General features: G+C 51.7%; 1 protein-coding gene across 1 annotated transcript in view; it reads left to right on the top strand.

Annotated features, from left to right (window-relative positions):
- Positions 1 to 27,810, top strand: part of ADAMTS14 (ADAM metallopeptidase with thrombospondin type 1 motif, 14) — a 99,616-nt gene that overhangs the window by 4,697 nt on the left and 67,109 nt on the right. The window contains exons 3-4 of the mRNA XM_010852395.1: positions 21,708 to 21,864; positions 27,184 to 27,374. Of these exons, the coding sequence (XP_010850697.1) occupies positions 21,708 to 21,864; positions 27,184 to 27,374 (348 nt within the window). The remainder of the gene's footprint in view (positions 1 to 21,707; positions 21,865 to 27,183; positions 27,375 to 27,810) is intronic.

Raw genomic sequence — 27,810 nt, forward strand, 5'->3', positions numbered from 1 at the left:
CTCGGGAATCTCCCCGACCAGTTCCCTGGCAGGGATCACGGTCCAGCACAGAGGCCCGCTGCCCAGGCAGGGATTTCCTCACTTCCAGTCCCTTCCAGAAAACTGCCCTGTGTCCCGTGAGATCAGATGTTCTTCACGCTCACCCAGCTGAGTCACCTTGGGGTTCAGAGTCCACAGTGCAGCCCTTCTGATGATCAGATTTAACTCTGCATCTTTATGTGCCCTCTGGATTTTAACCCCATATCTTAAATACTAAATACAGTCATTCATTCTGGAAAAATACGTAATGAGAGCTGGCCACAGGCAGGGTCCACAGGGAGACTGAAGAAAGTGCAAGAGACACAAATAAGAACAGTGATGGTCACCAGCCACAGCCACAGCCCAGGTGCAGCACACATACGTCATGTGCGCCGTTAAGCTCATCCATTACGTAGGTGGGGAAACTGAGTCATGGGGAGGAGATGCGATTATTATTGTTGTTTTAGCAAAGATGATATTTGAACTGGGCCTTGAAGGATGAATAGAAGTTTGTTAGGGCCAGTGGGTGAGGAGGGCGTTCTGGGCAGAGGAAAGAGCTTGCCAGCATGCTGGTGGGGCCAGGAAGGGGATCCTAGAAGACACACTGGGCAGGTGGATCCTGCTCTGACCTTGAAGGAAGCACAGGAAGGGAGAGGGGACCCAGGGCAGCCATGTGGCCACCTGTCATCTGAGAAGAGTCTGGGCCACGTGTTAGGAGATGTGACTGTGTGATCCCAGGCAAGCTACCGTGCTCTGGGCCTCCCTTGCCTCCTGGGTGTATCCTGGAGCCTGGACTGGATACGCTCAGAGCCCTTCCACCTCTGGCATTGGTACTTTGTGACACAGGGCAGGCATTGCTGGAGAAGCCCCTTGAAGCAAGACTGCTGTAAGTCTGTAGTTGACTGCCCCTTCCTGGCGGGGCCTGGGATCTGTTCTTACCAGGTCTGGGCTGGGCAGCAGGTGCAGAAATGAAGGACATTAGTCCTGAGCTTGGCCCTTATGGCTGGGCAGACCTTCTAGTTGTAAATGGTCTGAACAAACCCTCCTTTGTGTGGACAGACTTGCAGCCGTTTGGACTTGAGCTGTTCTGGTAAAAGCGCTGTGTCTAAATGGGTGACTTGATCCTCATTTCCAGCTGGAATCTGCAGTGGGAGGCAGTGACATAACCTCTTCCACTTCTCCTGTCATCCCAGAGTCACTCACCATGGGCACCGGGACAGACATAGGTGGCTTTTGTGCACTGCGGTTAAATTCATACCTGAAACTGAGGAGCAGGCACTTTGGCTTACTTCCTACTGGCTCTGCTGGAAGACCCAGTGTGTCAGAGTCGGGAGGGGGTCAGAGGAGGAACTCAAGAATGAGGAAGCTAGGATCCCTGCCCTGGATGAGTCTGGAGGGTAATGGGACTCAGACATAAAAGCAGACAGACTGCAGTCTTGTGAGGCAGCAGGGGGAAGACCCATTTGTTTTGATTAGGTCATCAAGGAAGACTCCTAGAGGAGGTGGCATTGGCTCAAGACTGTTCAGACATTATAAACACAAAAGAAAGTGTCAAGCCCTTGGTCAGCAAGAGAGAACTGCTGATACAGGGCGTTCTTAAGGATGTGTAGGGGAGGAGAATAAGGGATGTGGCGAGGCCCAGTCGAACCTGTAGAGGGCTTCCTCTGGGGTTGGGGGCAGCTGTCAGACACTAAGGTCCCAGATTGGAAGTGGGCCCAGGCAGTGGCAGCAACCTGCTGGATCACTCTGCAGGGCTGCTCTTGGGGAGCAAGAGAAGCAATCAAAAGCGGCAGTCCCCTCAATGTTCCTGTGACCCTAAACCTCAGGGTCTCTAGGCAGGGAGGTCCTGGGTCATCTCAGGACCCCTGGCTGGGGGCAGATGCAGAATAGACCCTCTGCTAGCAACTGTGGCTCTGAAGTCCTGGGAAGCACATGAAAGCTTGGGGTGGGGGCCTCTTTCTGAGTCCTGGAGGGATTGTGGGTTGCAGGAATGGGGTCAGCAGAGTGGGGCCCCTGTGAACCATCTGGAACCCAGGCTGCCAGCCTTCTGCAGGCCACTTACCCCACTGCTGTCTCTGCCTCCTGGGGTTGAGCCTCGCCACCTCTGCACTGGGGTGATGGGGGCCAGACTGCCTCACATCCTCCCTTTGCCCTCAGTGCCCCTGTGAGTCACGGGCCTGGCGCGGAAGCAGCCGCACGTGGAAGATTTGTCACCATCTGGTTCTGTTTTCCACCCTCTGTAGAACGTGCATTTTTAACGGGTTACAGAGGAGACAGACCCCTGGCAGGCAGTGTGGGGAGAGGGCAGGGGAGGCTGATGTCGGCTCTGCTTCCTGCCCCTGCCTAATGTGGAAGACCCAGCAGCATTCTGAGCCTCGGTCCTTTTGTCTTTAAAATGGAATCACAGTGCCTGGTGGAGGGAGTGTGTATTGGGGATAGACGGTTTAAATGGTCCAGGGTTTCTCAGTGAGGTGATGAGATGTCCTAAACTTGTGGTGGTGGTTGCACAACTTTATGCAGATACTAAAAACTATCACATCTGTACTTTAAATGGGTGAATTGTATGGTACATGAATTATGGTTCAATAAAGCTGTTATCAATAGTACTTGGCCTATGGAAAGCCCTGTAACAGGCGTTTTTAGTCATTAGGAGGAAAAATGATTTTTAGTCATTAGGGTGGCAGAAATTGTGGGGTCGCTCTACTCTAGTGCAGATTAGCTGTGTGACCTTAAATAGATTTCTAAATCTCTCTGTGCTTGATATTCCTCATCTTTAAGGAGGCAAGGAGAACAGTCATCTATAGGGTTGTTCAGAGGATTAAATAAGATAAGTAAAAAAGTGAAGTGTCTGATATATGGTGCAGCCTTAAAATATGGGGATTGTTAATAGTAACATTTATTGTTTTTATAGTAATTACAACAGTAATTACAGTTGTCATTAATGGTGAGAAATAACTGCTGCTGCTGCTAAGTCGCTTCAGTCGTGTCCGACTCTGTGCGACCCCATAGACGGCAGCCCACCAGGCTCCCCCGTCCCTGGGATTCTCCAGGCAAGAACACTGGAGTGGGTTGCCATTTCCTTCTCCGATGCGTGAAAGTGAAAAGTGAAAGTGAAGTAGCTCAGTCGTGTCCGACTCTTAGCGACCCCATGGACTGCAGCCTACCAGGCCCCTCCGTCCATGGGATTTTCCAGGCAAGAGTACTGGAGTGGGGTGCCATTGCCTTCTCCGAGAAATAACTGTAAATATTGTTAAAGTCCCTTGTACTGCAGTGGTATATGGATTATCAATGCTCTCTGATGTGAGCCCTAGGCTACCTCTGGTTCCCAGGTTGGCCAAGCCCTGCCTCCCCTCTGCTACAGCAACTTTCTCTGCAGAATGAGTCTCATGGTGCTTGTTCAGTGCATGGGAGTGTGTAATGACTGGTCTGTAATAGCCCCTGGAGAGATACTTTCCAGGGCAGGTGGATACTGGGAGGTGCCAAGTGGAGCATTCTGTTAACAATTTGTGGGCCCCTTGCCCCAGCCAGGTCCTTGACTAGGCTCTGGTGATGCAGGGTTGAAACACACCCCTTTCTCTCTATACTCCAGAACCCACAATTTAAAGAGAAGACAAATAATGCACAGTAGACAGTATAAAACAAGTTCTGCATAAGGTACTTGGTAGGTGTCCTGCAGGTGAGTACTAAAGAATGGTGCTCAGGGAAGTCTTCTTTACCAACTGAGCTGAGACCTGGGTTTGACCCCTGGGTCAGGAAGATCCCCTGGAGCAGGAAATGGCAAACCACTGTAGTATTCTTGTCAGGGAAATCCCATGGACAGAGGAGTCTTGTGAGCTGCAGTTCATAGGGTCGCAAAGTCGGGCACAACTGAGTGACTAACTCAACTCAGGGAAGGCTTCACAGTGGAGGGTACTTTTGGGCCTAGTATAAAGGCATAAAAGCATCAATAAGAGCTTTTAAAGCTAAGAGGTAGGAACTGTAGGCATTCATAGGGAGGGAAATCCTGTGTCTTCATAGGATTCAGGAAATGGTGAGTCTTCACAGCTCTCCATGGAAGAAGGGAGTGATGAAAATGTAGTTTAGAGAAGCTGTGCCTCACTGTGGAGCTTAGCCTTGCCCCGTGGCCGTAGGGAGCCATGGGAGGATGGTAAGCAGAAGTCACATTCGTATCTGGGGACGATGCTAATCTTCCCAGCTGCATCCCAGCACAATGCCATTGTAGCAGGTTTGCCTGCAACTCACCGGTGTCTTTGTGCCAATATCCATCCTTGCCCTGGGTTTGCTCCTTGCTGGTTAGGGAGTAAGTGAGCTTTCCTGACAGCTCCTTGGGAAGCCCCTGGCCCTGCCTTGCTGTCTGTGCCTGTCCTGGGATGTGGAGTATGAGGCTTGGAGTTTCAGAGATGCCCTCATCCAACCATCCAGCATGCCTGTCCCCATACGTCTTGACCTGCGGGCTGCCTGTCTCTACACGTCTGTGCCAACAGCCATGGGAGGGGCAGGGGATATCTTGCCCTGCACTGATGCAGAGATTGTCGTCTTGTGCCACGTGCCCCTCCAGCCTTGGTGGTGGTGCCTGCTCTGCAGACCCCCAGCTGGGCTGGTGGGTTGTCACGTCCTTTTGCAGACCCTGCCTCTGCTCATTCTGTTCACACCTCCCACAGGGCTCTCCCCTTCCCTCTGCTGAGGCATCTGCCATCTTGGCCACCCGCTTCCCAGAACTCAAGAACTGTCTGATTTCTCTGCGTGCTGAGCACGGGACTGGGCTCATGATACAAGGGAGGTCATGACTTCAGGAGCAGGGCGTAACACAAGAAAGAGAAGAGGGCCAAGCGCTAGGGGAGAGGTGGGGCTGCGGCAAACTCCTGTTTGAAGGGAGTGGCAGTCTGGTATCACATTTAAGTATTTTAAGGGGAAATCAGAAATAGAGATCTTTAAGCAAAGTATTCTATATTTTAAGACAGGGTGTGGGCCCAGTATAGCAATATGGCATGTTTTGTTTTTTTTTTGGCCAGTGAGCTGTACATGCAGGGGATGAGACCACGACCCCTGCAACCAGACTGCCTTGGTTGCAATCCCAGCCTTACCTTTTTCCTGCTGTGTGGCCGTGGGCGATTGCTGAGCCTCTCTATGCCTCCGTTTCCTCATCTGTAAAGTGAGGATGACATTAGTCACTTTATAAGAGTTGTCATGTGTGCAAAGGGCTCTTTTAGCCTAGTACCTGATAGGTTTCAGCCCTTGCTATTGGATGATGTAGATTTATTGGTTGAGTCTGCCAGTCTCAGGGATTGGGTGTGGGACAGAAGAGGAGAGGAAGTCAAGAGCACCCCAGTTTTCTGTGTGACACCCCCAGAGGGGTCTCTGGGCCTTCAGCTGGGAGGGCAGAGCCCGTTGCTCCCAGCCTTACCCAGGACTGTTCATTTTTTCTCAGGCTGCAGCTTGCTCCTTGCCCCAGTTTGCGTTCTTCCCCTGGAACATTCCCATTAGTCTCCTGAAGGCCAGGGTCTGAGCCTAGTGACCTGTGTGTCTGTACGACCCCAGCACCTGCCGCAGGGTAGACCTCCAGTGGATGCTGTGTGAGCCGACGGATGAGAGAGGGAACACGGGCATCTTGCTTTCAGAAGCAGCATGAAGCTCATGTTGGCATCTTCTCACCCCCGCCAGAGACGGAGGAGCAGCGTGCCTGGGCTCGGGGATAGGAGGAATCGTGTAGCCACCTTTGCAGTCGTTCTCCCAGACAGACCCCAGGCAGGTGGGTTGATCTCTCTGAGCCTCAGTTTCTGTATCTGTAAAGTGGCATCCCTGCCTTGTAGTTTTGCTGATTAGAAATCAGGCATTTAAAAGTGGTGCCTCAGCGCCCAGAACAGTAAGTGGCAGCATTTGCTACTATTATTGTGAATCTCTTGGGATAAATACGGAAACTGTGGCAGGTTCCACAGTGGGTTTGCTTCCAGACCCCTGGGTGCTCATTCTAGTGCTCTTGCTTCCCAGAAGGCCAGTGCGGCCTCCGTCTGAGTGGCCCAGGGCCTGGGTCCTGGGTGGTTTTCCACTCCTCAAGGCATCTGATCTTGTAGCCTCGCCGTTCTAGTCACCCCATGGCTGTGCCTTGCTGTCTGCCCTGGGTTAATAATGTGCGTAGGATATGGAGTAGAAGCCAGACATCAGCTCACTGCCACTCCTTCCGAGCAGCGCTGGCCTCCCATTCCAGGGGGGGCTGGTCTGGGGGCTGGTTTTATTTTTCTTCCCTGGCATCTTCAGGTTGGCTGGAGGGAGGGTGGCTTCTGGGCTGCTCTGTGGGCTGGTGAGTGTGGTGGGGGCTGTGCTTGCGTCCCATCTGCCTTCCAGCCTCAGTGTGGTCCAGGCCCAGGGGTGGGCTTTTGGTGAGGGCTCGGGGAATTTCCGCATTCCCTGGACCCTGCAGTGGAAAGTTCCCAAGCCATCTGCCAGGCCTGGCCTTCTATCTTCAGCATGCAGGCCTTCCCCTGCCTTTAAAGCCTTAGAAACAACAAGAACAACAGCAAGAGGAAGAACAATGGTAATATTTGTGGACTGCCTCATCTCGGGCAGCTCCAAGGAGCTCCCTATCAGCACAAATAACCCTCATGTTATGAACACCTCCAGCTCAGCTTCATTGCCAGAGTTCACCCTAACTTTGGCCTGAGTGTGGGCAGCTGTAACTGGAAGAGACTTTGGGGGCCTCCCCTCCTCACTTTACAGACAAGGAAACTGAGGCTCAGGGAAGGGAGACTCCCCCGGGGTCACACAGTGGTTACCATCAGGGCCAAGGGGGTTCAGGGCCTTGAGTCCCCATCCAGCGCTCCCCACCCACCCCGCCACGATCCCGTGTAGCCTCTCCTGAGTTAGTAAACAGGAATTGCTCCTCAAGGTCATAAACCCTGTAAGGCCAGGACTCGGTGGCCATGACAATGACTTCAGAACACAGATGCTTAAGGGACTGGTCCATCAATTGCCCCATGGGGGTTGGTCCTGGGAGTCCTTGTGCCTTGTGAGTGGGGGTGTTTGGGAGGCTCCCACTGTAAATGTGAGTGGCTCAACTTCTTCAAGTCACTGTCCTGAAGACTGGGAAGCCCCTTAAGAGAGAGAGAAAAAAAAAGCCAGCCTCCCTGTTAGCAGGACTTGACGCTCAGATGAAACCTCCTGGTGCTTGTTGGCGCCAAGTGGCCATTGCACTGTTGTGTCCATTTTCGTAATTTTGGAGGGCAGTGGGCTGCTGTTCTGCACACATTGCTTGTCATGGAACATGAAAACCCTTTCGGTCTCCTTTTCTTCTGCTTTCCATAACGTGGCAGAGAGGTCAGTAGAACAGGCCCTTTTAGAGAAACGTCTGAAGGTAGGAGTGTTTGCTAGGGCACGGTCATTCTGAATGCAAACCTTATTCCCAATGGGTTACTTAAAGCCCTTTGTCAGTTTTTGCTTTTAAGCCAGCCAAATATTTGTACCTTTGATCTGTCCAGAAGACACTTGTACCCCCAGGCTGCCCCGCCCCGCAGGAGAAGTTCATTTCCGTCCCTTGAGGTTGGCAGGAACCCACACTCTGAATTAGCTCCTCCAGCCCAGAGAAACCTCATTGAGCCCTTGATGTTTCGTCACCTCATAATTCACAGTCCCGAGGCTGTCCGCTGAGCCACAGCCACATTTTGTGAGAGAGGTCTCTCTCATTAAGGGCCCAAGAGGGTTCATTTTGGAAACTTGGATTTGAGGATGTCTGCTGAAGGTGATTTTGTTCCGAAGTTGGTCCTGTGTTGTGGATCATTATTTGTCCCCCGATGGAGAAGCTCACATCTAGAAGAGGGACAGACAGACTTATCTGGGAGGGGTAGAGCATCTGCCAGGAACCACTGGAGGGGGCAGTGATGGGTACATTTAAGCTGGGCCGGAAGGGATCCACAGAGCTGTCCGCAGGGCACAGGCACGAGACCAGCGTGGACAAGCATGGGTCCCGGTACAAAACAGGCCCCGTTTGGCTTCAGCAGGGGGGATTTTTGTCGCTAATAATCCCCAAAGGGAAACAAACAGGGCTTGACAAGAATAACAAGTGGTGGGGTGGTCCAAGGGCGATGGCAGTGCCCTCCCTAACGGCCTCCCCGCTTCCATCCATGCCCCTGGCCATCTCTTTACCATCAGCAGCCAGAGCAGTCTTGTTGGAGCCAAGTCCTCCCATGATACTCCTCCCAGAGAAGCCAAGCAGGCCCTGGGCAGCCTCCCTCCTTCCAGGCTGCCTGTGACACCCCTGGCATCCCTCCATGGCCCTTGCACTCTCCTCCTTCCCCAGATGCTGCATGCACCCACCCCTCATCTCACCCCTCCAGGGTCCCCTCTTAGTGACATCTTCCCTGACCCCCTTATTTAAAATTTCAACCTCCAGTTCTCTCCTCTGCTTCTTGTTTCCCCATGGGTGTACCATGTTCTTATGGATCGCCTGTCTCACCTCTGATGAAGGTCGGCCCCAGGTGAGGAGGGATTTTTGCCTGTGTCCCCTGCACACCTGGAATGGGGTCTGCTCAGCAATCATCTGAGGAATGAATGAGTGGTATGACAGACAAAGGTTTAGGAGAAGTAAACTGCAGAGATGTAAGTGAACTAGTAGAGTCAGTGGGGAACCTGGTGAGTGGCATGAGTGACTGGGACGTGGGCATTTGAACTGCTAGTAATAGGGGTTAACACAAACAAGCTCTGGGGAAGTGTCAGAGTTCTAAAACATTTGGAAAACATGCTAATGGTGCCGGGCCCTGGGCAGGGTTAAGGATAACAATGGGCCTCATTTGATGGTGCTTTTTAGCTAATGTGGTTTTGTCCACTTGTCCCCCTGTAGAGGAAGGCTGCTGCTGCTGCTGCTGCTAAGTCATTTCAGTCGTGTCCGACTCTGTGCGACCCCATAGACGGCAGCCCACCAGGCTCCCCCGTCCCTGGGACTCTCCAGGCAAGAACACGGAGTGGGTTGCCATTTCCTTCTCCAATGCATGAAAGTGAAAAGTGAAAGTGACGTCGCTCAGTCTTGTCCGACTCTATGCAGCCCCATGCACTGCAGCCTACCAGGCTCCTCCGTCCGTGGTATTTTCCAGGCAAGAGTACCAGAGTGGGTTGCCATTGCCTTCTGTCTCTGGTAGAGGAAGGCAGTGATGCCTAAATGTTGTCAGGAGCCTGTCAGGAGTTCAGGCATCTAGATACACTCATCTTTCCATTCTCCTGTGCTCACGTGCCTTCTGTAGGGCCCTCTGGAGTAGGCTGATGTCAGGGTGGATCAGAGGGGAGCCCTGGCCTCTGTGACCTGCTGAGGCCCAGCCCTCAGCTGTAGCTGCACCTTTTCCTGGCGCCACCCCGCCATCCTCTGGCTTTCATCTGAGCTGTAGAGTTCAGGCCTTGATACGGGGAACCATTCCCCAGCTCAGGGCCTGGCAGCCACACTGCCTCCTGGCATTTGAGGGCTGGTTCCTGTCTCCTCGTCTTGAAGCCCCCACTGCTGCCAGGACTTTGGGCCAACCAGGGGGCCAGGCAGAGCTCCTAACCCAAGCTTGGTGGGCCATCCATGGTGGTGATAGAAGGGTAAGCCTCAGAGCCACGTGGCTCCTGGGCATGGGGAATGGAAACTGGTGGCGGCTGCCAGCCTGGCAAGGTCTGCCCTGGACCCTGGCTGGGCTCCAGGGTGGGGGTTTGCCGCACAAAGGGACTCTCTGAGCACCTGCAGGTGAGGCCCTGCCCTGCTGCTGGGCCAGGACCCCTGCTGCTGGGAGGAGGGGCATCATAAAAAGCGAGCGCCCTCCCTTTAAGCACATTTGCCAAGCTGGAAGAAGTTGCAAGAAGATCTAAGCAACTCTGTCCTCCATGGGGCCAGAGGACAGAATCACTCACTGCTTTCAGCAGCAGCAGCATCATAGTAAAGATATTGTTACTAATTATCCTCAATCTGCACTGTGGGCTCCTAACTGGTGGGTTGTGACATCATTGACTGGCCACTGGCCACACCACCACAGATTCCCTCCCTGCTTCCCAGACACACTCAGCTCAGGGCAGTTTTAGCAACTCACTCTTCACTCACAGTGGAGTGGCACCTTGAGGGGAGAGGGTGGTGAGGTTCTGAGACAGCACCTAAGGCATAGATCACATTTGGTCCAGGTGATGCTTGGCCATGCTCAGCCCGGGGAGATGCTCATGGTGTAACAGGTGTGCAGTCACCCGGCCTGTCTGGACTTCCCTTCCCCGCATCCCATTCGGTCAGGGCGTGTACTCATCGTCCTTTGTCCCCTCTCTTTCTTGCCCATTTCCTGTATAATGGCAAACTAATTCTGGTCAAACACTGCCTGCTGCTACTGCTCTCTTTGTGAAACATGATCACTTAAACATCCATTTGGTACCATTACACCATTTGGAAGCTTCCAGAATTGAGGCCAGGGGTTCTGAGCCCTGGCTGCACATTAGATTCACCTGTGCGGGTTTGAGACACTACTGATTCTTGCTCCCCCGACCCCACCACAGATGTAATTCATTTGTCTGGGCTGTGGCCTGGGCATCAGGCATTCTGCAGATTCCACAGGTGATACCAATGGGCATCAAGGAGTCAGACCCACTGCAATAGCGTTCTGGAAAAGTCTGCTTTGTGTTTGATGGAAAAGATGGGGAATCAGGAGAGCCAGGCTGAAGAAGGAAGGAAAGGGAAAGGCTGCCTTGCCTGCTGCTGGGCCTCAGGAGGGGACATTTTCCCCTCATTATATCATTCCCTTTAGTTTCAGGAGTGGAAACTGAGGCTTAGAAAGCATCACCCAGCAGCTTGAGTTGGAGCAAACTCTGGAAGATAGTGAAGGACAGGGAAGCCTGGTGTGCTGCAGTCCGTGGGGTCTCAGAGAGTGAGACCCGACTTAGCGACTGAACAACAACAGCCCAGCTGGGAAGGGTGCTGGCTGGGTCCCAGCCACAGGTGTTTCACTCACGGTGTAGCTGCTACATCCTTTACAAGGGGGTTGGGTGATAGCAGACGGGGGTGACACTGGGTTTATTTCCTTTTAAACTTTGTTTTAAAATCATTGTTGTGTAATTTTTAGTTGCTCATTGTAGCAGGCAAGCATTCTGTGCAGAATCATCTTTCCTGTTTAGATAGGGGAATCAGAAAAGTTAGAAGACACCTAAACGTTTATAGAGAAGGAAATTGCCTACAACTTCACACTTGGGTGGTGCATTTCCACTAACCTGTTGTCAGCCTGCTGCTGCTGCTGCTGCTAAGTCACCTCAGTCGTGTCCGACTCTGTGCGACCCCATAGACGGCAGCCCACCAGGCTCCCCCGTCCCTGGGATTCTCCAGGCAAGAACACTGGAGTGGGTTGCCATTTCCTTCTCCAATGCATGAAAGTGAGAAGTGAAAGTGACGTCGCTCAGTCGTGTCCGACTGTTAGCGACCCCATGGACTGCAGCCTACCAGGCTCCTCCGTCCATGGGATTTTCCAGGCAAGAGTACTGGAGTGGGGTGCCACTGCCTTCTCCGTTTGTCAGCCTGTGTTCCTTTTAAAAATTTTTGTTGGAGTATAGCTGCTTTCCAATGTTGTGTTAGTTTCTGCTGTGCAGCAGAGTGAATCTGTTACACTATACATATATCCACTCTTTTTTAGATTTCCTTCCCATTTAGGTCACCACAGAGCACTGAGTCCCCTGTGCTGTATAGTAGGTCCTCATTATTTATCTATTTTGTATGTTCCCAATCTCCCAGTCCATCCCACCCTCTACTCCCCACCTTGGTAACCGTAAGTTTGTTCTCTACATCTGTGACTCTATTTGTCTGCCCAAGTTCTTTCTCACATTTACGATTCCTGTGAACCAGCCTCTTCTTAGTAAGGACTTTTTCCTTAAGGATGCTTAACCATTGGTATTTTTTCTCAGGGATTTCTTCCTGTGTACAGACAGGGGATCTGAGCAGGTCAAAGCCAGGTTGCAGTGGAGCCAGGACTTAGGGGTGAACCATCCGTAGTTCCAGAATGTTGCTCCCTTCATGAGCCACTGGTAGTCCCAGGCCCACTTTGAATCATAGTCGTGCTAATCATGGCAGCAAACTCTAACACTTAGACAGCTGTGTTGCTGGCTCAGACTGTTCTAGATTCTCCATGTGTGTTTCTCCAAGCAACTCATAAGATCAGTACCCTTATAGTCGTGAAGCGCAGGGATGTTTAGTAACTTGTCCAGGACTCCATGGTTTGAACCATGGCAGGCCCCAGGGATCCTGGCTCTAGGGTCTCTGTATTGAGCCACTACATTGCTTCTTCTTGAGCAGGATCTTTGCTGCCAATGGCATGGGCCCACCACAGCTTCCCTAGCCTTTCACCTGGCAGCTCCCATGGTATGGGGCCTGCAGAGGTCGTGACCCTGGGAGTGGGCCGAGCCGGCAAGGGTTCATCCCAGATAACTGCCTCCAGCTGGTGGAGGCTTTCAGTTTCCTGTGTCTCTTCTGAGCCTCGGGCGGTTCTGGGGCTCTGATGCCGCCCGTGTGGGGTGTGTGTTGCTCTCTGGGGCCAAGCCTGGCAGCTCCCAGCTCCATCCTCCGAGGGTGCCTTCCTCCGGCCTGTCCCCGGGGCTGCAGCTCGGCGTGAATCAGCGTTCAGACTCTCCTTGGCTTGGGCCCAGGCCTTGGCAGCCCAGCGTCCAGCAGAGCTCCTGTGGCTTGGGGCTTCACATCAGGTTTGAATTATGTGGAATCTCAGCGTCCGCAGGCTTTCATCCTGGCTGTGCTGAGTCACGCTTCCGTGGAGCAGGCAGCCTGTAGCCTCCTGCGTGTGAGTCGGCTGAGGGCATGTGTGCTGTTCGCCTGCTTGTGTGTTGTGTCTCTGTGTGTATTGTCCTTTCTGTGCTCTGGGTGCTGCGTGTCCCTTGTTTCCGTGTGTATATGTAATTTCTCTGTCTGTCTCGTATCTCTCTGTGCATACCAGCCTTATTAACGGCTTTATTGAGATACAGTCTACATACCATGCAAATCACCCACTTAATGTGTACAGTTGAGTGGATTTTTATTAAATGCACAGAGCCATGTAATTATCGTGTATCTGTGCTCAGTCTTGTCTGACTCTTTGCGACCCCATGGACTGTAGCCCACCAGGCTCCTCTCTCTATGGGATTTTCCAGGCAAAAATACTGGGGTGGGTTGCCATTTCCTCCTTCAGGGGATCTTTCTGACCCAGGGATCGAACCTGCGTTTCCTGAATCTCCTGCGTTGGCAAACAGATTCTTTACCACTGCACCACCTGGGAAGCCCATGTAATTATTACCATGTTCAATTTTAGAACATTTTCACTATCTAAAAAAGAAGCTCTGTGTCTTTTATCCGCACCCGTCACCCCAAATTCATTACCTCAGCCCCTGGCAGCCACTAATCTATTTTCTGTCTCTATAGATTTCCCTGTTTTAGACTTCTACATGAATGGAATTGTATAATATGTGACTGTTTGTGACTGACTTCTTTCACTTAGCGTAATGTTTTCAAGATTCATCCATGTTGTAGAATTTTTCAGCATGTCTTTCTTTTTTACGGCTGAATAACATTCCATTGTACAGACACACCACCTTTTGCTTATCCATTCATCTGCTGATGGGCACCTGGGTTGTTTCACATCTTGGCTACAGTGGACGCTGTGTAAAGGTTTTTGCAGACTTACGTTTTCATTTCTCTTGAGTTTATACTGAGTAGAATTGCTGGCTCATGTGGAAGCTCTGTTTAATATTTGGTGAACTGCCAGACTGTTTTCCAAAGCGGCTGCATCATTTTACGTTCTCACCAACAATGTATGGGGGTTACAGTTTCTGCACATCCCTGTCAACACTTGTTAGCCTCTGGCTTTTTGATTCTAGCCATCCTTGTGGGTGTGTAGTATCTCATGGTGGTTATGATGTGCATTCCCATAATGACTGATGATGCTGAGCATCTTTTCATGTGCTTAATGGCCATTTGTATGTCTTCCTTAAAGAAGTGCTCAGATTCTTTCCCCATTTTTATTTCTTTTTTTTTCTTGGCTTTATTTTTGTTTTGAAAATTTATGTATTTATTAATTTATTTATTTGACTGTGCCGGGTCTTAGTTGCAGCAAGCAGGATCTCAGTTGCGGTTTGTGGGACTGAACCTGGGCCCCCTGCATTGGGAGCATGGCGTCTTAGTCACTGGACCACCAGAAAGTCCCTCTATCCCCAGTTTTAAATTGGGCTGTCTTTTTATTATTGAGCAGTAAGTGTTCTTCATATATGTTAGATATGTCACTCATAAGGAGAGCTGAGGCTGGTTTCTTGTGTTTTTATACCCCACCATCAAGCCCAGCATGCAGTAGATGCTTCATGAAAACATGAGGGCCTATTGAGGGAGGAAAGGATGGCCTCAGGGTATAGGGGTTTGTGGGTAGGGCTGCCCCCCAACACTTGTCATGAATCAGAGACAGTGCCCCAGGGTGATCTCTCAGAGGGGCTGGTCCCTGCAGGCTCTGTTGGATGCATCTTTCATCCAACAGACTTAACAAAACCATGAGGGAGGTTGGAAGACTTGCAAAAACCTAATCCCTGGGGTCCACCTGTCCCCTTGATTTTTGACTTGAGCAACTAGGCAAAAGAGTGTCATTTGCTGAGATGGGGAAGGCAAGGGGAGGAATAGGTCTGCTTTAAAGGTTGAGGTGCCCAGCGGAAGCCCAGGGTCTCTATCAAGGAGGCTGTTGGACATTCCTCTGTGGAATTCTGGGAGGGGTCAGGGCTGAGGATGTAATTTGGGAGGTATCTGCAAATACATGATATGTAAAGCTGTGGGATCAGGGGAAGTCCCCAGGGAGCATGTGTGTGGCTGGAGGAGCTGAGAGAGACCGGGACAAAGAAACGATGTCTGGCTCTGAACACATGAGGTCTAAGGTGACTATGACGAGGGCAGTTTCCAGGAAGTACTGGTTCTAGAAGCCCCACTGGGGTGGATGGAGGAGAGGTACAAGGCACAGAAGTGGAGGCAGTGAGAAGCGTGGACAGCTGTGCTGTGGAGGGAAAAAGAGACCCTGGCCATAGCTGGCAGGGCTGGGAGGGAATTTCACAGAGATCAAGTCCATTCATGTGTCAGCGAAATGATCCAGGAGAGAGGGAGGGCCTGGCGATGCTGAAAAGAGGGATGCTAATTGCAGGATCAGCGTCAGGTTCACCTGAGAGCTCTGGCCCCTGATTTCAAGGAGGCCCGTGGGCACCACGAGCATTTCCTCTGTCAGTGTGCAGACGTGGAGTGGGTGGAGACTTGGGTTGAACCAGGACAGAGGCTTCTCTGGGAGAGCAGGATGGAGGGAAGAGTGGAAGAGAGTTATGAGTGTTTGCAGAACTATTATGTATCATGATGGAGAAGTCCAAGGTGATGAGAAGGGAAGTAAGGACTTGGAGGGGAGATTGACAGTGGTGGAATGGTGGGGTCATGTGTTGGAAGTCTTAGTGAAGTTTAATGGTAGCTGGAGCCAGCATGTTGGAGTTATGAGGGAGAGAAGGAGATACCCACAGTCAGAGTTCCTGAGGTTGTAGCAGGTGATGTGGTCTTGGGGGGAGCCTGGCTGGCAGTGGCCGGGGATAGAAGCACGTGGCTATATTGGGGGAGAAGCTGGTGGAAGCCACTTCTGATTCTCATGCCACTCCTAGTTGTGTGCATCGCCCCAGCCTCTACTTGCTGGGTTATCTTTTGTCTCCTCCAGTGGCATAGTTTCAGGTTAAATTTGCTGTAAGCCTAGAACCTAAGACAGCACAGCTGGCAGTAAAAGCCTCGTGATGGAATTTCCAGAACAAGTTCAAGCCTGAGAACACACTCTCCTTGGGAGGTGGCAGGATGCTTGGGTTGGGGGTGGGCTGCACTGCTTGATTCCCTTCTGGGGAGGCTCCACAGAGACTGGCTTTGGAAGGAGAAGGAAGGGGAGACTGGCCCACTACTCCATCTTGAAATGGGCCCTCCTTCTGGGCATTTGACACACATTAGCCAATTTGAGGGTGCAGCAAGGGACCTCAGGATTCCCTTTTCCCAGAGGACCTGCAGCTGTCCTCTCAGAGCCAAGTCACTGGCTCTACCTGGACCCAAGCTGACCCTTGCTCACTGTCTCTGCACCTGACTCAGCACAGATAGCCCCTTACCCTTGTCCAAGGAATCCCTTGGGATCTCTTTCTGTGGCCTCCCTGGAGATCTGTCTGTTGGCTCATTGTACCCTCCCCTCCCAGTTTACATGCAAGAATGTGCAGTTTTAGAATAAACATGTTATTCTAACATGTACATATTAATTTCAAAATAATGTGACTTCAGTTATTTGCTGAAGTATTTGGGACCTCACGCTGATGACAGATAGCTGCTGGTAACCAAGTGGACTCATTTATGACCCACAGTAGTCACCTAGCCAGTCATCACCTGTCTCCTTCAGGTGACCTGGAATTGCGCTTTGGACTTGGGTTTTTTCCTGAGGGGAAACCGGACTGGAAAACCACAGTTAGCACGACCTGAAGGCCTCTGGATGAAGATTGCAGCAGCAGGTGTCACCTTTGCAACCAAAAACAATGTCCCAGCCATATTAGAAAATTCAAACCGGCCCCTCCATCAGCCATGCACCTTCCAGGAAAGGGCCCTCAGAAGCAGCTGTGTTAAAGGGTCCAGACCAGGGCAGAGGGGGCCAGGCCTGCCCGCTGGTGGGTTTCTATTTGGAGAAATTGCCTGAGGGCCTGTACAATGTGTGGCCCAATTGGATAGAATCAGCTATTTGTTGTTGTTGTTTTTATTGCATGAAGAGCCTTTCCAGTATATATTTCCTGCTTACTGTTTCCAGAAGAATAAGTTATGGATGAAAACAGATATGGCTGACATTTATTTTCCATTCTACCAGGATTTATTTTCTCCCCGTTTCTTGATTTCTTATACAGAAATTTGATTTGATTTTAGTGTCTTAAAATTAGCTACCACTTTTCAGAAATATAAACATCTCATAAATTGAGAGACAGGAGTAATTTGGAGAGGAGGAGGAGAGCCAGAAAGTTCCCGTTGCCAGTCTGTCTGCCCTGAGTGGTGCCTGGTTTCCTGGCCAGGGCAGTGCTGAAGGGGAGCGTGGGCCAAACCTCTCCTGGTGCAGACAGGGAAACCGAGGGCCTTTGGAAGGGACCAGCCCAGGCTGCCTCCTGATCTGGTGGCTGGGCCTGCCTTCCCATCCCTTCTCCAGGAGGAGGGTCTTAGACACTATGAGAGAGCCCAGACCTGGATTGGAACTGCCTGTCAAGACCTGGGCGTGATGCCCAAAATACATGAAGATGATCACTAGGGAGGCCCTGCCTTCAGTGCCAGGAAGGGCTGGTGAGATCCTCAGTTACAAAGAGGTTTGAAGCTTATTTTCCAGGTTGCATGTCAGGGCCTTGGGTCTTCTCCCTAAACAGTTCACTGGGGTGGGAAAATAGGGGTTCTTCTAGCTGTTCCCTGCGGGGAGGCCCGAGGACGTATTGGGGGGGCTAGGCTAGTCCCAGGAATCCCGGGGCTTCCTTGTCTGGTGGAGCAGAGCTGCTGTGTGAGGTGGGAGTCCTTTCAGGGGAGCAGCCACCTGGGCAGTGGGTGCGGTTGGCTCCCTTTAGGGCTGAGTGCTGAAGCGTTTGCTCATCCTCATGGCAGTGGTAGAAGGTGGACTGGTTTTCATCGAGTGTTTTTGCCCAGAGGTGGGAAGTGAACAACCTGCTTGCTCTGCAAGGTCGGAACCAGAGGCACAGGGACTTGCAGATGGGACTATGAGAGGAATGTCTCCGTGCTCCAGATGGGCCCCCAGGTCAGGAGCGGGCCCGGGATGGGTGAGGTGATGGAGCCTAGTGATGAAGAGCCACATGGAGCGGAGCTCTGCTCTAGTGCTGTCCCTGACTTGATGAGCGACTCTGGGCAAGTTATTTAACCATTCCGTACTTCTGTTTCCTCATCCATGAGATGGGTCTAATATCAGTGCCTACCTCATAGGGTTGTTGTAAAGATGAATTAAGATGTGTAAATGTGAGTGGCAGACACTCTTAGTGTTGTTATTCAGTCGATAAATCGTGTCCGACTCTTTGCGAGCCCATGGACTGTAGCACACCAGGCTCTTCCGTCCTTCACTGTCTCCCGGATTTTGCTCAAATTCGTGTCCATTGAGTCAGTGATGTTATCTAACTTATTACTAGCAATGGTAATAAGACTTCACAAAGGGCAGAATGCAGGGAAGTGTGTTCAGCTCAGTAAGACAATAACAGTGTCCCTGCAGAGACCAGGATACATCTTGAGAGGGGGAGCTCTCTGTCACTAGAGGCATCCAAGCAAATAATAGAGGTCCCCTGACTAGGTATTGAAGCCTGAGACTGGGGCAGACATGGTGATCTTGAAAGGGGAACGTGAGCTGCAAGGGAGTGCCTTGTAGCCCAACCCATTCTGTGTGCATCTTTCTGTACCCTGCAACCCTCATGGGAGGCCCTGAGGTCTGGTGGCCATGGTGACTCAGTGGGTGATGGGGCACAGGGAATGCCAGATTCTGAAGAATCTTCTGGGGCAGTGGGTTAACCAAGTTCCAGAATAGGGGAGGCTACGGTGAAGTGTGTGTGTTGTGGGGGAGGGCGGTCGCTGAATGGAGTCTTCTGCCCCTTGGTCTAGAGAACTCGTCTCTGCTAGAGGAGAGGTGTGATGGGCAGAGAGAGAGCAGCTGCAACCCTCGGTGAGCCTGGGTTTGTGTGAGTTTGGCCAGGATGAAGCACAGGTCATCTGACTTCTGCTGTAAGGGTCTCTTGCTTTGCTTGGTCCAGAGGGCCTTCAGTGGGGTGTAAGCACTGACCTTGGGGATTAGACAGGAGTACAGAAGGTGGGATGGGATGGATGGGTGGGGGCCTTGGTGGAGAGTCTCTCTTGGCAGCTGAGCTGCAGTAGCTTTGGGTGGAAAGCCCTGGGCCCTGCTGCCCTGTGTACCCGGAAGAATGGCTTCCTTCAGGGGCTGTGCATATCCTCAGTGGCAGAGGCTCTTTGACTTGGCCATCATTTACGCAGGGCTTCCCTGGTGGCTCAGATGGTAAAGAGTCCACTTGCAATGTAGGAGACCCAGGTTTGATCCCTGGGTCGGGAAGATCCCTTGGAAAAGGAATGGCTACCCAGCCCAGTATTCTTGCCTGGAGAATTCCATGGACAGAGGAGCCTGGCAGGCTACTGTCTATGGGGTTACACAGAGTCAGACACGACTGATTGACTAACACACTTTCTGTGCAGGTTTGGCATAGCCTCTGCCCATGAACATGAATGCCTCCCCAACCCCACATGGACCTTCCTGCTCCTACATCTGCATCCAGGTCCCTTACCTGCTGTGTCCTTTCCAGCTCCTGTGGGTTTCTTTTGCCACCCTGTCAGTTTCTCCCTTCTTTCACCATAGTAATTACCCTCCCTCTGGCCATGGGGATCGAGCAAGAACTACCAATCCCCGGGTGACTGTGTGAGTCAGGCCGGACTAACCACAGGTCTCCTGGGCTGTACCAGATGGGACTATGCAAGAAAAGCCTTCTTGTCTCTGGTGTCAGAGCAGAGATGTACCTGTGAGAACATACCTTGTCTGGGAGAGTGAAGCTGATGCAGAGGGGCCGTGAGGTGGGTGCGGAGAGAGCCAAGGCACTGGGCCCCTCATTTCCAGCGCCTGCCCCTGCCATGGTTTGTCCAGGGACCTATATGCTCCCCTTTGGTCCAAGAGGGTGCAAGCTGAATTTCTGCCCCTTGCAACCATGAGCCTGATGGATCCTTGTCCATCAGGTATACCTGCCAGAGCACCAAGCCCAACAGCTTGGCCATCTTCTTCTCTGTGGTCTCCTCCGTTCAGATGATGAACAACTCACAGCCGAAGTCTGGGCCTCATTATCTGTTTTTCACTGCCCTGGGCACGTGGCAGGTGCAGAAGTTAAAAAGAGAAAGCATTTTAAAAGAAAGGACGCCTGCTTAATATAGAGTTTGACGCTGACATTTTAATAAGCAGACTGGAGCTTTTGCGGACAGTTGAGCGTCCCTGATAAAATGGTTACCTTGAGGAGCTCCAGACTTGCTCTGGTAATGCTGCTAATTTCCCTGGAACATTTTTTTGGCCTCCTGATTGGTGCAGAAGGCAGCTATCTTGGTTTTGATCCAAGATGGTGTTGGCAGTTTGATGAAGAGACATAGCTGGGAAGGACAGGAGGAAGATGGGCTGCTCTGGGAGGTTCGATGTCGTGTGTGCAGGAAGCCTTGACGGGAGTTCCCTAAGAAGCAAGTTCAAAACAGGCCGAGGTGGGAAAACTGGTGGGATTTAGTTGTGTAAAGTAATGACTGCTTTAAAAAGAGGCAGCTCCTATTCAAACAGGAAGGCCCAATAGATTTATAAAAATGGTTTCCTTCATTCCCTGTTTTGTGTTCACAGCTGCATTCCCAGTGTCTGGCACAGGGCTGGTATGTAGTAGGCACTCCATAGGTGTTTGTTGAATGAATGAAGGAATTCAACAAGTAAGTATTTATTAAGGATTGCCTCCTATTTTCCAGGCACCGTGGTGGGTGTCCCTCACTGCTTTATAGAGCTGACGTGTGCGCGGGGGCGGGAGACTGTACAGCCACACATGTATTCACACACATTTCATTATATGTTTCACTTACCCCTGTGAATATTGCCTTCATTTGGGACCTAATAACATGTTGGCGGGGCTCGACCAAGGTTATATTTTTATGTTTTTTTATTTCCAAAGCCAGCACTTGATATTTTTAAGGAACTATTTTGATGCAGGTGAGAAATCAGATCATAACATTGAGCATACACTCCTGGGGCACTGTCCTCGCTCATTTATTGTCAGCAAACACAAGCTGCACGCACACATGCTTTAAATCTGAAATAACAGCACTCTTTGCTGGAATTGGGGTCCAGTGCCCACCTTAGGGGGGCTTCCCAGGTGGCACTGATGGTAAAGAACCCGCCTGCCAATACAGGAGACATAAGAGATGCAGGTTCAATCCCTGGATTGGGAAGGTCCCCTGGAGCAGGGCATGGCAACCCACTCCAGTATTCTTGCCTGGAGAATCCCATGGGCAGAGGAGCCTGGCGGGCTGCAGTCCATGGGGTTGCAGAGTTGGACGTGACTGAAGCGACTTAGCACGCATGCGCCTTTGTTTAGAGGAACTGTTACGTGCACCCCGTGAGCGCACAGAACAGTGAAAGTGGATCTGTTATAGACACGATGGGAGGGCGGGCGGGAAGGAGAGAGTAGCCTGGAAACATCTACACTACCATATGTAAAATAGATAGCCAGTGGAAATCTGCTGTATGACTCAGGGGACTCAAGCCAGGGCTCTGTGACAACCTAGAGGGGTGAGATGGGGAGGGAGGTGGGAGGGAGGTTCAAGAGGGAGGGGACGTATGTATACGTATGGTTGATTCATGTTGAGGTATGGCAGAAACCAGCACAATATTATAAGACAATTATCCTTCAATTAGAAATAAAGAAAAAGAAAAGTGGCTCTGCTCTGCTTGTGACGGGCATGCGGGCCCTTGCTTGGCCGCCTAACACCCTCTTCCCACTTCCCTGCTGGCATCTGAGGGCCCCCAAGCCCCTAGAGGAAGTGCCTGCTCTCGTGTGGTCACACTCATTTGCACACACACGCACGCCTGTTCTGCCGTGTGTTTACATCTCTGCTCTCTCCCCGTTCCCCCCCGCTTGCCGCATCCCTGGTTCAGGCCGGCCTCATCCGGACTGACAGCACCGACTACTTCATCGAGCCCTTCGAGCGTGGGCAGCAGGAGGCGGAGGCCGGCGGGAGGAAGCACGTGGTGTACCGGCGGGAAGTCGTCAGGCAGCGATGGACAGAGCCGCTCGGGGACCTTCACAATGAAGGTAGGCTGTGGTCGGAGGTGCCAGGTCTACCTCCCTCCACGTCGCAGGGATGTTTTCAGGTAACTTCTGGCCTGGGCTTTTCAACTCCTGGCCTCAGTCTTCTCACTGGTGTAATGGCTCTGGGCCATATAGATCTACTGCACCAGCAGGAAACTGCCCTCTGTTTTAGGGGCTATGATAGCAGGCTGGAGTGCAGGCCGGAGGAGCTACCTGAGTCCCCTGAACACAGGTCCTTGAGTCTCGGAGTGGCTCAGCGTTGCTTTGCAAGGCTATTCCTCTGCCAGGACAGAAGGTGGAATGACTGCAGTTAGCTTCTCCCTTCTGGAAATCATCTCCACCCCTGGGAACCACAGGAAGGGGGTTCTTAGGGCACTCGTAGGGAGACTGCCTGGGGTCAGGCCACCAGAGTCAGCTCTGTGTCCAAAGGAGCGTTTAAAAATCCTACCTCCAGGGACTTCCCTGTGGTCCAGCGGTTGAGAATCTGCCTCCAATGCGGGGGTCACAGATTCAGTTGTTGGTCTGGGAAGATTCCACATGCCAGGGGGCAACTCAGCCCATGTGCCCCAACTACTAAAGCCTGCATGCCCTAGAGGCTGTGCTCTCCACCGAGAGAAGCCACTGCGATGAGAAGCCCGGGCACCACACCTAGAGAGTAGCCCCCACTTGCTGCAACTAGAGGAAAGACCATGAGCAGCAACGAAGACCCAGTGCAGCCAAAAAAAATGAATAAATAATTAAAAAAAAAACAGCTTAAATGTGAAAAGAAAAAGATAGCCTACCTCCAGTATTGTTTACTATGTGACCTTAAGCAAGTTACTTAACATCTCTGAACCTGTTTTTCTAATCTGTAAAGTGGGATGATCATTGCTAACTCTGAGGTTTTATGTGTTATAATGTTAGAAATGTTGTAATGTGTATAGAACTCCTAGCATGGAGCTTGGCCTCTGGTAGATGTTTGATGAATGGTTGCTCTTGTTAAGGCTTTGTTACTAAGGTAACTGCTGCCATGTTGGGGTGAGAGTCTCTGAGAGGGACCTCTGTGTAGCCAGTGAGCAGCACCGGAGCCTGCCCACCAGCAGTACGCAGGACCCATGGTTGAGCCAGTGAAGTGGTGAATGGTCCTAGGCCTGTGCCAACTTCATAGTCCAACTGAGGTTTGTCTCAAAGCCCCTTTGGCCATGAGGACACGCGTGGATTCCACCCTCATTCCTGGGTGGAATCTGGCCATGAGTGACACACCCTCCTGCCTGGGCCCTGGCGGAATTGGGCCCAGCGTGAAGGAATGCCTGGAAACCAGTAGTCCCCACGTACAATGCGTCCTTTGAAGCCTCAGCTGCTCTCCCTGTGTTGCTCTTAAGTGACGCCACACTTATGTTATGACAGTGGAGGGCTCTGCAGTTATGTTATGATGGGGGAGGGGTTGGACAGAGCCTCGGGTGGCTGGGCAGGGTTTCAGGAGCTCAGTGGTGACCCGAACTGTTACCTCCACCACTCCTGGAGGGAATGACGAGTCTCTCTTGGGCTCTGTTTTATCTGAGGCCAGCTCCAAATCAAAAGACCACAAATCCTCCCTTTTGAGAGAGACCTTGGGGAAGTCCTACTCCAGGGCTGTGAGCCTGGAACCAGCTCCACAGTCGGCCACCATGATCAACAACTGGGAGGCTGAGACCACTGAGCTCCAGGTGGGGTTCACGCCTTGAACGCTGCCCTGTCTCCCCCTCGTCGGGTTGCCTGGCTGTACCTCCTGTGGGTGGTGTTGTGCCCTGGGCCCATCTGGGTTCTTCCTTAGAAAGACAAGGATGATAGGGGACTTTCTTAAAAACCTGTGACTCACTCTGTTATTTTAAGGCGAGCAGTGGGTCTGAGCCTGGTATGTGAAGTTCTTTTGGGTGTGCCTGTCTCCACTTAACATTCTTGTTTAAGATGAAAGGTTTGACCTCGAAGGCTGTGCCCTGCACGTTCCCATGCTCCTAATGTTGTCCTGTCCCCCCTCAACCCACAGTCCTGCTCTGTAGCCCTCTTCCCACCATCTAGGTCACTGGAACCTGGATGCTTGTGTGCCCGTAGCCAGAATTCTGGCTCCTTGGCTGGGATTTGGGGCTACCAAACACCAGAGCCATTCATCCCCTCAAGGGCAGCCAGCCAGCCTGGGGCTTAAGGCTGCTGTTGCTGCCTTTTTTTAATTGAGAGAAAATCCATTTAAATGTATACAATTCATTTTTTTGTTTTAACTATATTCACAGTTTTGTGGGATCACCATTATTGTGATCACCATCACAATTACATCCCACATTAATGGGATCACCATCACCATTATCTAATCCTAGAACACTTCCATCACTCCCATAAAAATATTGCATACCCATGAATCAGCTGTCACTCCGCTTTTCCCCTTCTCAGCTCCCTGGCAACCACTAATCGACCTTCCCTCTCTAGAGCTTTGTCTCTTTTGGGCATCCCCTAGAGATGGAATCATACAGTCTCTGGCCTTTTGGGACTGGCTTTCTGTCACTTTGTGTGTAAGGTCAATCTCTGCTAGTGTGTATCTTAATTAGTACTTCACTCCTTTTCATGGCAGAGTAATATTCCACCCCATGGAGAAACTACATTTTACCTATCTGTTCATCTGTTGGTGCCCATTTGGGTTGTTTCCATTTGGTGGCTATTATGATAATGCCACCGTGAACATTCATGCACAAGTTTTCATGTAAGCATATGTTTTCCATTGTTTTCAGTATGTACGTAAGATGCTGTAAAGATGGAGGTTCTATGGTAATGCTGTGTGTAACTTTTGGGGGAGCTGCCAAACTGTTCTCCAGAGCAGCTGCACCATTTTACATTTTCTCAGGGCTCCTTGCGTGGGCTCACTGAAAGTTTCTGGTGACCTGCTGCCCCCACCCTTTCCGCTTTGAGAATTCCCTATTTGTGGCCTGAAGGATGAGATGCATAGAAGAGGGTGTGAATGGATTGTCTCCAGGGTCTGTGGCTGATGTCAGCAGGCCCTCCGCAATGCCTCTCACTGTTTTTTGAGAGAGAAATCTGGGTGGGCCCTGTTAGGGTGTGATAATGGGGAGTGGGAGGCCTGGGTTTACATTCTGGATGTTTACCATGAACTTGCTGTGTGACCTGAGATGAGTCAGGTGACCTCTCTGAGTCTACCTCTGACAGACCTGGCAAGGAGAGCTGTGAGGAGTCGAGTTCCCCTTTTCCCTTGCAGGGCTGAAACCTCCAGGCGCTGCTCATGTGTTGGGAGTAGCTATTATGATTCAATTCACTGCATGGAGAGAGGCTTTGACCTTCTTCCTCCCCTGCTGGGGGTCTCTTCCCCTCTCACCCAGGAATTTGTCTCTGGGCTGCTGCGCTCACTGTTGGGCTCAGATAGCAGGGCCTCCAGGAGCTCTGGTGCAGTCTCACCTGCAAAGAGAGAGGCACTGGCCTCGGGGGCAGTGAGGGCGGTCGCTGGCCCAAGCCCTGCTCGCCAGTCTGTGCATTGCTCAGAGGCCAGCTGCCCATTTCTGGTCTCTCCTTTAGGCACAGTGGCCATGCATTCCCCAACTCTTAAATCTAGGGCATGGTAGATTCCTTTGCACGGCAGTGCCACTACCAAAGGGAAAATAGAAACAGCATGGAGCACCGTGATTTCCTTGCTCCGCACTCAGCCTTCGATCCCTGGAGTACCCATGTGCATGGAGGCTTAGAGGCAGAACTTGGGTGCCCATCGAGTCTTCCCGGAGGGTTACCACACTGTGGTCGGTAGCTCCTTACCCTCAGTCACAATGGGTCCTGTGGTCCCCGTGCTCCAGCAGGTCTCCCACTCCCCCTCCGGCCGGCTCAGGTGTGCCCTCCTCCAGAAGCCCCTCCCAGCTCCGCCGTCCCGGTTTGGGTCTCGGTGTGGAAGCCTGCTCTAGTCAGTGCTACTGTCTGGTCCTTGATGGTACTCTATTTACTACCCAGTTTCTTATCTGTCACCTGCACTAGGCGGGGGAGCTCAAGGACAGGGTCCTGCCTTCATCACCCACCACCGTCCTCCGTGCTAGTAGTGTGGGGCCCCTTCTGCAGCCACACCTCTGGATATGTGCTGGGACTGTAGTGGTGGCATCTTTAGAGCCTCAGCCCCATCTTGCAGGCAGAGGGGTTTTGAAATAACTGTGGATAAATGAATAGTCTTAAAAATCAGTGCACAAGAATCAGAGCTTCAGGGTGGGATGGCAGGAGAGTCATTAAGACATTTGAAGCTTTCTTGAGAGACCCTTGCCTCCCATCCTGCTTCCTATGGTGTCCTCATGTACTCCTCACTCCACTGCCCCAACAAGTGTTGCTCCAGTCCTTATTCGGGCTATGGTGTAAATGACTGATAACTGCTTGAGATGTTACCTTTCTAAATAGCCATATGTTTCAAAGCATGACCTTTTGATTCAGACAGACCTGGACATGCTACTTTGAACCTTAGCTTGTTTACTTGTATAATAGAGTCAATAATCTGACAGAGTTGTCTTTAAGGATTGGATTGGATTCTATTAGGAGTCAGCCAACTAAGGTCCATGAGCTAAATGAGGCCTACCACTTGTTTTTGTAAATAAAGTTTTATTGAAACCCAGAGACACTCATTTGTTTATATATTGTCTGTAGCTGCTTTTATATTTCAGTAGTCAAATTGAAGAGCTGAGATGGACCAGATGAACCACAAACCCTAAAATGTTAACTATCTGATCCTTTACAGAAAAGGTCCTCGATTATGTCATACAAGTTAATAAATGCTGGTTAAATAAATAACCTTAGCTAAAAGGTCAAAGCTATGATGGGGAAATTTGGAGTTGCTGGCAATGATTGAGAGGGATTTGAGGGGCATGGGACATCCTCCAAGGGTCCGTAAAATGCCCTCCATAGGCCATGGTAATACCAGAAAACATTTTTTCCTGTATGATGATGTTTCTACCCACTGCCATCTTTGATTTTTACAGCAAGCATGTCTGGCAGGATATCAAGGATTATTCCTTCTCATGTCACAGGAGGGGAGGGGAGCCCAGAGAGGTGGAGGGGCTTGGGCTGGGACGTGACAGGGAGATAGAACTGAGCGGGAACTGGAGCCTGGGCCAATTCTCACCTCTCCGCTCCTCACTGCCTCAGAGATTTGCCGCATCCTCACGTCAGGGAGAGGGCTCACGCCCACCCATCACCTGGCCTGGCACAAACCCTCATGCTGTCAGAGGCAGGGGAAGGGGTGCACATGATGGGGGCAGGGGTCGATCAGCAGGTGGCATCATGGTGACAGTTCCTTACGTGGATTTGAACCTCTGTCTCTTCCCGTCTTGGTTCCAGCTTTTGGCCTGGGCGACCTTCCCAACCTGCTGGGCCTGGTGGGGGACCGGCTAGGAGAAGCAGAGCGGAAGCGGCGACACGCCACGCCGGGCAGCTACAGCATCGAGGTGCTGCTGGCGGTGGACGACTCGGTGGTGCGCTTCCACGGCAAGGAGCATGTGCAGAACTACGTCCTCACCCTCATGAATATCGTGAGTGTGCCCGAGCCCTGGGGCTGGCTGCCGGGGCTGGGGTGGGGGCCCCTGGCGCTCGTCTGATGGTTTGGTGGCGCTGGTTTTCCGGGTGGGCTCAGGGAAGTCACTGCCTACTCCCGCGTCCAGCTGAACGGTTGAGATGGGCCTGAGCTGGCCTGGCGTCCATCCCGGGCCTTGGCCTGGTGTCAGCAGCATGTGACTGTGCTGAGGTACCTACAGGCAAACTGGAGCTTGTGGTCAGTGGTTTCCGCACTTGGACATATTCAGAGCCTGGGTCAGGTGAGGCCAGGGGTCCCACTTGTCTTAGAGTTGAAGGGGTTTCCTGAGATTTATCATCTGGGGAAAATGCCCAATCCTAGGCTGGAGAGACTGGCTACTGGGCTGGCATGTTTGCAGAGATCCCAGCCCCCCCGTGTGTGGCTCTGGGGGGTTA

The sequence above is a fragment of the Bison bison genome, unplaced genomic scaffold (genome assembly GCF_000754665.1).
Source record: "Bison bison bison isolate TAMUID 2011002044 unplaced genomic scaffold, Bison_UMD1.0 scf7180017864309, whole genome shotgun sequence".
NCBI lineage: Eukaryota > Metazoa > Chordata > Mammalia > Artiodactyla > Bovidae > Bison > Bison bison.